Source organism: Lissotriton vulgaris, chromosome 5, assembly GCF_964263255.1.
Source record: "Lissotriton vulgaris chromosome 5, aLisVul1.2, whole genome shotgun sequence".
NCBI lineage: Eukaryota > Metazoa > Chordata > Amphibia > Caudata > Salamandridae > Lissotriton > Lissotriton vulgaris.
In genome coordinates this window covers 1,126,793,602-1,126,806,897 of record NC_141693.1, presented here as the reverse complement: position 1 = coordinate 1,126,806,897, position 13,296 = coordinate 1,126,793,602, and the positions used below count along the sequence as shown (strand labels likewise).

Below are 13,296 nucleotides of genomic sequence, written 5' to 3'. Positions count from 1 at the left end.
GGGTCATTTGGAATTCTGGAAGAAATGAATAAAGTGGAACTGCTTACTGTGGTACTAACCATCCTAGCGGATGGGGAATCTGTCCTACAGAGCCTGGTGATAAAGGGTAGTATGGAGATATATCCGGAGGGTGTGGAGGCCTTGGAATACCTAAAGAAAGAAAAGAGAAAAAACACAACATGAAAAGAGAGACAGTGCAATAATCAGCAATCTCAACGCCCCAAGAAGACCGTCTCTGAGTGGAAGTGATGAAATGTGTGCAATCTGATGCAGGCTCAGGGGAATGCCACACTTCGTAGAATGAAAATCCACATGCCCACTGTATATTATCTCTGCACATCCCATGATGAGCTGCAGCACAGCTGATTAGCAACCGGACAATCAAAAGGCATCTTTGACGTGGGAGTCAAGCCCCTTCCTACATTATCCCCTGAGATCTGCCAAGACTACACAGTGTGTAAACAAGTAATCTTATACAAAATGTTCCCTACCAAGAACTTCACATTAATTAAGGCACCCTTCTAGTTTCGATACTTGAGATGCATCTGGCTTTTGACAAGGATGCCACGCAATACATTAGGTTAGTGCGTCCCATGCTTCCCCTTAACATAACATCCTAATGACTGTGTCAAATCATGGGACATTCTAACACATATCTGAGTTCAGATCAACATGGCTGAAGTTGAAAATCTGGTATTCTGCTCTATACCCAACCAGTAGTTGGAGGAACTCCCAGGTGCAAATCCCTGGGGAGCAACTCTGCAATTTGTCCAATAACAATAAAACCTTTTTGAACTGTGGTGTAAAATAGGCAACTGTTAAAAGAAAAGAGGAAAAACATTGGAAAAACAAACACCAATAGAGCAACCTGTCATGCAGCATTTTAAGGATTCAGATTTTGGAATAAGTGTAATCTGAACCACTCACAAGAACACTGGCCTCAAACTAAACTACGCCTGAAAAACGGAAGATCCTATAGGAAGAGAAAGACATAAAAGAATCAGACGGTCTTCTCCATAGCTTCTAAAATCATCAGTCACAAGAATGACTTTAAAATACACAGCTTTCAAATAACTATCAGATGAAAACCAAGAACTCTTATTGGTCTGCTGACATGCAAAGGGAACATACTGCCTTCTTTAAAAACTAGACTTTAAACGTAAACAAAACTTTATTCATGGAAAAAAGGAGTCAATAATGGAAAAGTTTACGTTTTGTCTAAATTCATAAAAAAATTGTTTTTAGAAAGGTCTGGCTTCCCCTAAAATGTATTGGCGTATCGCCCATAATTTGACCTTGTTTGATTGCGTCCTCTCCCCTGACACTACTGCCACCTGCAAATCAGCTCTACATCAGGTTACACAAACATCCTATTACAATCTCTTAGCAGGTTTCATAACACACCACATCACACCAAAACACAGCTTGCTTATGAATCAAGAAGTAAAATGTCCTAAAATATGTGTGATTTCCCATCATTCCACAAGCATGAGGAAATATTACTACCCTTTTAAAGAAATACAAGGCAGTGGTGAATTAAACTATAAACTTACATATGCCATAAAACACTTCAATAATATAAAGCTGAAATAACCTGAATGCACCAACTTATTAAGTGGCTCATTAAGGATGTCCATACAGTCAGAAGGATCAGCAAACTACTGGGGTGCAGAAAATTACTTTGTCAGACAGTTTGCATCGCTTACTGTGTCCAGCACAGAAAACCATCTACAAAGTCATTAGACAATTACATTCTGATGCCCTAGAGAAAGAAAACCAAACTCACTAAAAGCAAAGGTGCAAGGGGCACCTATTCATGCTCCTTGCGTATGTGAGTAGCAAAAACAAGCCACCGAAAGATCAACGTTATACAATGCTACCCAAATCCACTGCCTACCTACCCATGTGCATGTGACTCTCCTTTGCCATTTCAGCCAAGAAATAACAGACACAGTACTGAAAGCTATGATGATCACATTTCATTCAAATCCAATGTTAACCAAGGCAACAGAAACAATACAACTACAAGTACTTCTGAAAACAAAACACACGCAACCCTGAAATTCCATCCAGTGCAAGCCCCATCTTTTGCCTCCCACATGCATGCAAGATCATTAAACAATTGACCTCTATGGAATGGAAAAACTGCACCGAGGGAAGTCAACTAATTGATGATGTTCAAAAAGGCTTTCGGCCTAGCAGAGCAGTAAAACAATAATCAAATGACATCAAACAGCATCTTAGGAAGAAATGGAAAAAGTTAGTGACTGCCCAAATTTTCTGACTATGCAGAGCCACTGACATGGTCAGTCATGATGGTCTTCATAACTGACCGAGAACCTTCCTGTAGATGTCCACCTCACCCTTTGCCTGGTGAAATGCTCTCTCTCCAATTGAGCCCAGGAAATTAGGTTCTTTTTCCCTTCCACATCTACCCTTAAATCGACTGAGCAATATTTTAAGTTTGCTAGAGATTCTAGTAGGCAGCTATGCATGTTTGCTGATCATTGTGGATAGGTTGAAAATTAACTCATTTTAAAGATGCCAAAGTCAAAAACTGACATTATGTAGATTTTTGTCATTAGCAAGTGATTCACCTCAAGAGCATTAAAGACAGCTGTTTGTTGCATGAACTACTTAAAGTTCACCTTTCCTCTTTAAATGCAGCTTGTTTTACAAAGCTGGTCAGGTTACCCTGGTGTTTTTAAAAAAAATGAAATTTGCAGATACTTTTCAGATTTTTTTAGCCCTTCCTCCAATGTTTAGTCCAGTTACTTCAAATGATGTTTCCTTTAAGGTGGTGAGACACAAAGCATCAGTACATTCTACAACCCAACAAAACCAACAATTTTTTCTTCATAATTTATAGCCCAATAGGAGATACATAGTTTTGTAGTGCCTCATAAATTCTGACTTTTCCCTACATCGTAACATACCTTTGCGAAACCGGATAAACTCATTTATAGTTTTTTTTCAATCCTACTCTCATGGATCTTTCGAGCAATTGATGGCATAGGTATAAATCCAAGTCCTGAACTGGGGGAGGAACAATTTATCAAGATTCTGAAGAAATGTAGCACGCAGCTTGATTTTTGGTCTTTCTCCATAAATAGTAATATTCTGAGGAACACAGTGCTTATACTGAATCGTTCATTTTCGACCAGGATTAGGGTATCTGTGTGTCTTCTTCTGCACAATTTGTCTCAAAACTACCTCACACTGAGCACTCTAAAAACTCTCCAGGAACTATCGATATTATATTGAGCCTGAACTCACCCTAAAGCTTCGTGTAGATATATATGTGGCCTCTAGAAACAAGCGAGGTGATAAGAATTAGCACATCAATCAAAAGTGGTATATTGAGGTGCAGGCTTAGAATAAAAGCCATCTACTAGGAGTGAGAATGGAGTGTCTTGCAATGCCAGCTCAATCACTTGTGCAGTTTATGATTGTATGGAACCCAATTTTTTGCTATTGCCTAAAGTAAGCTTTTGGTGTCTTGCCAGACTCTTGTATTTAAGAAAACATAGTAAAAATACCTACAAATTTAGAGAGGCTTTCAGACAATCCTCTTAACCCACTGGGCTGTTCAGACGCCATTCACAGCTTGCTTCTGCACATCCAAGCACACATTATGTGGCAAATGGTGAGCCCATTTCAGATATTGGCTGTCCTGCACTTTGAGATGCAGCATTTTGCTCCGAAGTGCAGAGCTGTCTGAAAAACAGCATTTTGGTGTCATGGATGGTGTTTTTGAGGCTGATAGGGCAGTCCTTTAATTTCATTATTATTATTGCATTCTGTAAATATGTTGTGCTTTATATTGAGGTACCCCACTACACCGCTATTTTCTAAAATTATTTTGTGTGCGCATGTGTGATCGCAGAATTATTACTTTTTTTTCCTTCATTTAAACTTTTAATTTCTTTTGCATATGCTTGCAAAAAAGAAAACAAGCATTGGCAATGCCAATAGCCTTTCAAAGAATGTTGTTTGGAAATGTGAAACATTAGAAGTAGAAAGCATGGGGATGGATATGTATTTTTGTGGAAGTAAAGAACTTTAGAATAATGTTGGTGTAGGTTAAAAGGTTGCATTGTCATGTCTAAACATCCAAGTGATTTAATGACTGCCCTAGTCCCATCTGTAGTGTTGCAAGAGAAAACCCCCATAAATGATCTAGTTATTTAAGATGCTTTAATATCTTCAAAAGGTCATGTGCATGTCCCCGATAGCCCAGGCTCAGGCAGCTGGATACATAAACACAGTATAACAGCTGTGTGGAGGGCAAATACTTGTTTGTGGAAGCAAATACCTCCTGCCCAATCATAACAAGTACTCATGGCTCCCAACACATGAGTACAGCAAAGCCCCTCCCCTGGTGATTCTTCTCACATAATTGTCTGGCGAGAGTTTTGCTGCCTAGCCTGACGAAAAAATCAAACAATTGAATGTTTGCTGAGGCCAGACCTATTGGTTTTACCAATGACTGTTTTCACTGTTCCTCAGTTACTGAGCTCTCCAAATAAAGGCCTGTTTGAAAATGGCTGTCGGTACCATGCAGTACTACAGATATAGTCCATAACAAACTGAGGAGTTAATAATAAACAGAATGATGTGTTAATAATGAACACAATCCCCCTCAAGGGAAAAGAAGACCAGTAAAAAAAAAAAAGAATTAAAAAAAACCCCAGCAGCTCAGCTGTCTCTTCAGCCTTATGTTTTTGGGGGGAACCTAATCAATTAAAATGCATACATACAGGGACTTTAGGTCAGCCTCTTCATCCATTGGCCTGTTCAAGTGTCATTCACGTTTTTCTTCCACCCACCACAGTATACAGCATGTGCAATGGGTCGGCTAACCACAACCATTTGCTATCTCGCCCCGTGAGCAACGGCATTTTGCCTGATCACAAGTGCCCAGCCGCCTGATAAGGACTTCACTTCAGAGCCAAAGCTAGCGTACCTGTAATGCTGGGCCTCTCCGTTATTTTTACATTTTAATTATATTTTTTTTCATATAGTATAATGTAGAAAAATAAAAAATAACATTTCTGCTGAGGCTAGACTTATTGACCTTGCCAGAGCTTGTAGACTGTCAACCTAATAGAAGTATCTTAGTTAAAAAAAAAAGCAGTGGTAAAGTCAGAAGATCTTGTATTTGGGACCCATTGGCTTTGTGAATGCCTTTAGCTATGCCTCACAGCATCCCCGATCTCAACGGCTAAAGAATAATTTGATACAGCAGGCCATGTCATTTTATAGGCATGAGCATCATGTTTGCAAACGAATGCCTTTTTTTTCTAGTAGCGGTGAGCAACACTGGGAGGGAGGATCACTGGGGGAGGGAGCAAAGTTGAGGACGGATGTAACAGGGGCGGTAAGGGGTAGCTTGGGCAGAGGCAACATGGGGACAAGGGTAAGACTAAATATGTGTATGGTCGAGCAGAAGCAAAACAGGGGTACGGCTGAGGGATCAAACGCAAAACAGCAATGTTGAACTTGCGGAAAGAAAGCACAAGGGTACAAAGGCAATGTAGAGGAAGCGTGAGAAAAGCACACATGAGAGAAGGGAGCACGTAACATGGTGGTTAGGAGAGTGGAGGAGGGGTAATGAAGACCAAGAGACAGGTGGAAAAAACATGCACTCTTGTAGAGTGCATAACCAAAAAGAAAACAGTAATGCCTGAAAAATAAAGTGTTCTAGGGCAAGGATAAAAGCAATAATAGAAATAAAAGCCTGCAAAGGCTAATGAATTTGAAGCAAATGAGAGTGACAATGAAGCCAACCAATGGCAAGCACTGGGCGGGCCAAAAGGTCATTCACTATAAGGTAGCAATATGTCTTGCAACAGACCGAGCATGCATGAGAGACCTAAAAATGCAATGTCTTAGCTCAGAAATGTACAGAACATATTGCCTTTTCTGTGAACCGATGCACAAAACTAATGACATGGGGATCCTATTTCTAAAACATGTCCTCCCTCTTACCCCTCATCTGTCAAGCTTCCAATCTTTAAATTAAATCTCCCAAAGTGACATTTTCCTATTGACACTGCTGCTGCTCTATGACTAAACACATATCCCGGCGGATTAATGTGCTTCGTCTGTACTGTACGCTGCGGGTACTCTCGGATGAGGACTTACACAAGGACAGTGTACTGCGGGTAGTTATTAAGGCCATTTTACAACAATTTAAGAGCTACTGTCCTGTGCAGCCCACATTTCAGGAAGTGGTGTCTTGTTAGAGACTAGCTGTGAATGTATACACCCAATACCAAGAAGGCCAAATCAGGTGCACCCTAGGAAGCGAATCGACTGCAGGCACAGCTCTCAAGAAGGGTCTTCGAGAGTATAGTTGGAGGGCAAAAGTACATAGTGATGGACAATAAGATGGGAACCAAGGCACTACTGAGAGGGTGATGGAGAAAGAGAATAACAGCTTTGGCTTGTGAGAGAGGGGGACCAGAGCCTGAAAAGAAAGGAAGAGCAAGAGAGGGAGAAAAGGAGAGAGTGAAACAAAGAACACTGGCCTGTGAAATAGAAACGTGGATGAGGGACACGCACTAGGGGAGGCAGAGAAGAATCTGTTGTAACTTGAGAGGTAGTGAGAGGGGAGGAGAGAGAGAAGGGGAAAATGAGAAAGGATTCCGGGCATTAAATTGAGGTAAAAGCAAAAAGGAAAGGGGAAAGAGAGACGAGAGAGATATAAAGAGTAAGGAGTGAGAGGTGGAAATGGAGACGAAGAGAGGGAAGAAGAAAAACAAGATACATTTTCTCATACACTGTCCCAAAGATGAAGAAACATCTACTACAGGGAATTATACTGCAATATCACTAACTGCACAAAGCTCAGAGTAGAACAAAGGAGTTGAATCATGCTTTGAGAAGAACCAGAGATGACAGCAATGGCAGAAGAATACCTTTGGGCCTGTGATTCCATCAGACAACAAAAGACCTGTATGCAAAATTATACTGCAATAATCATAAACTTTCAAAGCACAGACAATACTTGTAAACTAATGAGTAATTCCAGTGGATGATTATTGAACCAAATTCACACAGAGAAAGGGAAAGAGGGAGGAATGGAGGAAGCACTGAACATTGGAACTAGTCTGCTTCCCGGCATTCCAAATTGGACCTCATAACATAACTAAGGCAGAGCGACATATAGGGACTTGACTGTCACATAACTACGTTAAATACCAAAGCTGGTACTGAAAATGTTTGCCTGATTTTGCAACTACCAACTTGGCCACAGTCCACTATTAATCATTGAGAATTTTTTTATTAAGCCCTACAAAAATACTTAACCCTAAATATCAAAAACACCTGTATCACACAAGAAATTATATATAGCGAAGTATAAATGTACTATTCTCGACTCCGCAGCTTTTATACTCGCAGGTGTTGACTCTTCATCCCTGTCCCCATCCCACTATATGCTGGGAACATATTTCGATCATACCTTTTTTATGTATGACATTAAAAAGATTCAATTGAAGAATCTATGTCAGTAGAGGATACAACAGTAAAGAAATATCATCATTGAGAGCCCTCTTTAAAGAAACCTGACCAACGAAAATGTACTTAATATGATATGCACTAACAAATCTTTTGAAACAATCAATTATGGAGAAAATGCTTTCCACCTACACCCACACTTACATTGACCTATGATTTAAACTAACCCTGACGCCAACACGAACTTTAAAACTAAACCTATTAATGCTGAACGAAAGATTTTTGTATGGCAATAATTAAATATGCAGCTTCTGTGTTAGTTATGATTATGTTATTGCAACCCAACAACAGATTTGCTGCTACAATTTTTCTCCATTATTTATCCTAAAGAAAAATGTATTTAAAAAATGTTATCAGCATATAGAAAATCCAGTTACAAAGGGATAGAAGCTAAAGTGTCCAAATTATGAAAGTGTTGGATTTGGAACCTGGAGACATGAATTCCATCCTCGGCTTCTCTACTTTCATTTGAGAAATCTTGGGAAACTCATTTACCCACCCTGTACCCCAGATTTTTTTCTTTTCTTAAATGGGAAGGGCATAGCAAAAAAACACACTCTAACACTGAGCATCATATATGTATAAGAATATCTAGAAAAATGTGTAACAAAATAATGATATTGCACGTGTGGAAACAAAAGTGCTTAACTGTTCTTTTCCCAGACCTGTGTCTGTAATGATGAAGTGACGAGGTGTGAAATGACAATACTGAGGCAGTCACAATTCCAGAAAGAGCACCTTGGTAAGTCGTCATAAGGATCTATTTGGCGCCATCCATACCAGCCTTACCTGTCTTTGGGTCCACGTCGCCCTGTAAGTGCGGAGGCGGGTTGCCCGGAGTGAAGTGCTCGTTGCTGTAGGTGATAAGGGGTGTGAGAGGGTGTACATGGTGAGGGTGCTGCACAACTGGTACTTTGTTAGACTGGAAAAAATAGAAAAATAAAGCGTTAGTTTTATATATCTAGCTAAAACCTTTCAACAAATTGACGTAGGTACTCGAAAACACTTTAAATTACAAAGTATTTTTTACCTACATTTCTAACATTGCCTTTAGTTATTCATCATGTAGCATATATTTTGTAAGAGACAACAAAACGGCCTGTGGGTTGAAGCATGATTAATTCAAAGAGGCGGCGCTTAGATTTGGGCCTTGTCATCTAAAGCCAACTCTCCAACACAGACCGTCACCAGACAAGTCACAATTTCATTCAAATGTGCCATCAAGTGAAAAATGTCACAATTGGCCCCCATAACATAAATCGACAACAGACACAAGGTAATTCTCAATTCATTATTCTTGGTTAGGAAGCATTGTTTAGAGAGCCCTGGATTTTTCCCACTGGTTTGCTCCTTTGAAGATTGACCATGGTTACCCACACAGCACAAAAGAAGATCTCTTTTGAGCGTTCTCACTTAAAGCATGTGGGGGTGCCCTCTCACATGGGACACACACTTCCTGTTATGCATCAAAAGCTCCAAACCAACCCCCATGATGGTTCTTACACTTTGTGGTAAAGACAATGAGCATTGTGCCAATTGGTCAGCAACGTTCAACAAAGGCAAGGCCATTTTGTAATATTAATAACCAGTTGACGCAGTAGACAGCTATAGTGTAAGGAATGCTATTCTGAAAAGCAGTGTTGTAAAGAATAAAAAAATGAAAATAAAGTGACTGTTTGGGGAAAATGCACTTATCCACATGCTTCGGATGGGTTTAGACTCTAGCGCTCTAGGGCCCACATGCATCAAAGCAAAAACCAGTCGCAAACGGGCAGATTCTCAGAATCTGTCCCTTTGCGACCGGTATTTTTGCATTTGGGATGCATCATCCTAAATGCAAAAATCGCAATTTAAAGAATCTCTAAATTGAGATTCCTTAAATTGCGAATGCATTTGAGGAATTCCAAATTGAGATTCCTTAAATGCAATGCATCAAAGTAAACAAATTAGCGATTTCGCGAATAGGAGTAGCAAATTACCATGAAGTTCAACTTCATGGTAATTTGCAAAGTGCTTTTTTCAAAGTTTCATGTTGCGCACACACATGCCCTAAGGGCATGTGTGTGCAACATATGTGCACAAATCAATTTCAGGGGTGCAACAGGGTGTCCTTGGGACACCCCTGCACCCTTGAAATTGCATTCTCAATTTGCGATTCGCTAATTGCGATTCGCAAATTGAGAATGTCTTCCCATTCATTTCTATGGGCCTCTAGGCCCATAGGAACGAATGGGAAGGTATTCCTTAATTGCGACTCGCAATTTGCGTATCGCAATTAAGTAATATTAAGAAATCACATTTTTTTTTGCGATTTCTTCATGAATAGCCTTTTGCTATTCCTTATTAGCGAATTCTTATTTTTCGTTAATAAGGAATCGCAAATGGCATTGTTGATACATGTGGGCCAAAGTCTGGAAAACGGAGAGACCTACAAATGCCCATGGGGATGTTTCCTTTCTACTAAACACAACAGCAACTGCTACATCTCACTTTATTGCCTCTGATAATAAATGAGTATGTCTTTCTATAAACTAAATCCAAAGGAAGCAATACTGAGCACACTTCAAGAACACACCAAAGTAACCCTGTGCATAAGGCAAATAAATTCCGTAAAATAAATGGGAATAACATGATACAAACGATGAATTCTGCAAACAAAGATCAATACAGTTAAGGCGACCCCCCTGCAGCCTCACTTTTACTCTATCCCCTGCGCTGTTGCAACTGAAAGAATTGGGGAAGAAAACAAGCTTTTTCTTGGTACGTAACACCCAGCTTGAGATTTGTGTCCTTTCAGATGTGAGCCTGGAGGAGGGGCGGGCAAGGAAGCCTGATCTAACATATGAAAGAAACAAAACGAGACTGAAACAAAACGAACCGCTGGACCATTTACTGAGAGTAATCCAACTGCAAAAGTACCCTATTCCCAGCAGACGCTTTACAATGAAATCCCACAACGGGCATTTAACCAGATTAGGTAGCAGCAAAGATGAAGAGGGTGGTATTAGATGATGAATGGATTAGAGTCAGCCCTCATTAGAAAATGTGTCTTTATTCACCCTTTATTGCTCCACACAAGTAACCACTCACATTACAGAGAGGCGCGAGCAATCACTTAGGAGAAAGGAGGTTATTTGGATGCATGCATCTAAGAAACCATTTTGGAATGCCCAATTTTATTCCTATTATGCACAAAACATGGCTATTTTTTTGCCACGAAAAGTGCTTAATGCTTCTTGCTATCTGCTTGAAAGTGTATATGCAAAATAACATGAAATGTGAGAAAAGGGACTTTTTCTGGTGCAGAGTTTATCCAACCAGCGGCTGATGGCAATCAATCCAGGATTAAAAATTATTATTATTTTTTTGAAATTGCAGAAATGACAGGGAGACTGGGCCTTTAGAGACCCGCTATGAATCTAGCTTTACACAAACTATGCGTCTTAGCCCTATTGTTACATAGGCAGTTTTTGATTCTACAGAACACGACCACGCCTACTTCGGTATAAAGGTCCTCAGGTATTCACTCACCGCCTACCCCATATATATAATATATATATATATATATATATATATATATATATATATATATATATATATATATATATATATATATATATAATATATATTTGCATTTCCTTCTAAACAGGAAAATCCCACATCTCTACAATAGCTGTCTAGGTCCGAAAGATGCCAGTCACTTTCCAGGACCCTGGAGAAGACCACTTTTCTTGCGTAAAATACTGAGTGTTCAGTAAGGGATCATACCATCACAATTTAAAACGGTTTAGTCCGGGAAAACTTTTGTTTCACTATTGGAGGGGGGGCGTTCAAATAGCTGCAAGGTATTTTGTAAGCCAAGGGAAAAACCCAAGCTGGTTTGTTTGAATTGATAAATGAGAGTCCTTAAAAAAAAAGAAAATGAAGTCACTATATTCCCTTTCTACAATTTAACTATTCCAAACTGGGCACATCCCAGAGTTTGAACTTTTTTTAAGCCAGACCCGATTGAACACAGCATGGGTCTTTGAGAGGCATTGCCACAGCTGATTAGCTCAAACCAGCTCCTCTCAAGTTTGCAGAGAGCCACAAATTAAGAGACGGGTGCCTAAGGGAATACCTCCCTTGGCCGACGAATTGCAAAATAGCTGAAGAGATACCCTAGCACGAGATAACGGGGAAGTCATGTGAAAAAGATGCATACAACGTTTGTGTATGTGTTTTCTGAGGGAGTTATGCTTAGCACATTACAGATATTAAAACTGATTAATGTGTCGCACAACAAAACCATTATTGATCCTTTTCTCCTGCAAACAAGAACTTTTGCCTGTGCGTCACCCCCAGACCCCACCTCACCTTCTGTGCAGCAAGAAGGTCAATTCAAGCCACAGGACCTCACGTGCTGACAAAGTTTGCTATTTCATTCCTTAAATACTTGTTTACCATCTCTTCCCTAACACCAAGGTTTAATTTTTGGTCAAACACCAATGTGCACTGACGCCATTTAAAAAACGATTTGACCACTGGCCACTTTAAATACATTATTTCCAATGTTGTCCCTGTCTCAATGTCCTCTTGTCATTCATTCATTCAAAGCTTAATTTCTCGCCTTTTATATATTTTTTGTGTTTTTGTACAGTGTTGTAAGCTGCTTTTAAGAACCTGGAAAGGGTTCTGCAAGGCAACGATTAGACAGCGTATACAAACTAACAACATGAGTTAACAACTGTACTCTTCGTCAAGAAGTTTGTTTGTCTGAACCTTTAAGAAATCCTTATTCTAAGTTGAAGTTATTTTATTGGAAAACCCTTAATATTCATGGGGGCTTGATATTCTCGTGCATTTGACCAGACTTTGAAAAGTTTAAAAGGATGAAATTGGAGATAAGGAGGAGGGAATTAGACCTTTAGGTGCTTAGACTGAGCATGAACTAAAGTCGGCATACAAAGTAGTCATTAACACTCTCCAAAATCTCAGGTGGCCAGTTTCAAGTCTTGGGCGAAGTGGAAGGCAGCTTCAGAAGATAGTGCCTTGGGCACTTTTCGGTCTTCAAATAAATTTTCAAGCAATATTCCAGCTGATTGGGTCGGAAGACTTTGGAAAATCAGACAGGAGGGCTGCTATGTAGAGTCTTGTACACTAAACGTAGACTCTTGAACTGTAATCCTTCTTCAAAAGGAAACAAGTGGAAAGACTTCAGTGCAGACGCAATGTGGTAATGAAGTTACTGGCCACACATGAACTTGGCCCCATGGCTTTGTGCTATGTGTAGCATAGACAGGGCGCTGGTTGGAACCCGTTTCAAAGATACATCACAATTATTAGGGAATAAAGTACCAAAGCAATATTATTTGACAGCTTTAATTAGGGGAGTACTCTTTGTCCAGTCATGATAACATGTATTATCCATACTTGAATTTACCCATGTAGTGAAAGAGAGCTAAACAGTACCCTCTGTTAAAACACTTCTGCATTTGTAAGAAAAGTGATTGCATGGTATCCTGCAGCCAAAAGTGAGAGGTGTTGGGCCCACAAGACGTAGAGCAGCAGCTTGAACATAAAGTCCATAATGAAGCATTCACTACTACACATTCTGAAAAGAGACCATCACTTGGTGTCACTCCTCAGATCCCGCTTTTAGATTTAGATGGCTCTAAGTGCTGTCTGAGTGGATGCAATAGCTATTATCACAGGCTTTGGAGCCGTGGCAAATGGACAGGTATGCTACAGAAGAGGGACAGCAATTGCGTACTGCTGTGGAACACCACAGAT

The 13,296-nt window shown here is 39.9% G+C and overlaps 1 protein-coding gene across 44 annotated transcripts in view; it reads right to left on the bottom strand.

Annotated features, from left to right (window-relative positions):
• Nucleotides 1-13,296, bottom strand: part of TCF7L2 (transcription factor 7 like 2) — a 337,643-nt gene that overhangs the window by 40,675 nt on the left and 283,672 nt on the right. For 35 of the 44 annotated variants that reach the window (XR_015295976.1, XR_015295977.1, XM_086922825.1 and 32 more), the window contains 2 exons: nt 8,314-8,446; nt 48-150 (listed from right to left, as the gene is read on the bottom strand). Coding sequence is in view for 42 of the 44 variants with exons in the window: in XM_086922825.1 (XP_086778951.1) it covers nt 48-150; nt 8,314-8,446 (236 nt within the window). In the remaining 2 variants the exon portion in view is untranslated. The remainder of the gene's footprint in view (nt 1-47; nt 151-8,313; nt 8,447-13,296) is intronic. The other 9 variants (XM_086922837.1, XM_086922836.1, XM_086922840.1 and 6 more) reach the window with 1 other exon arrangement.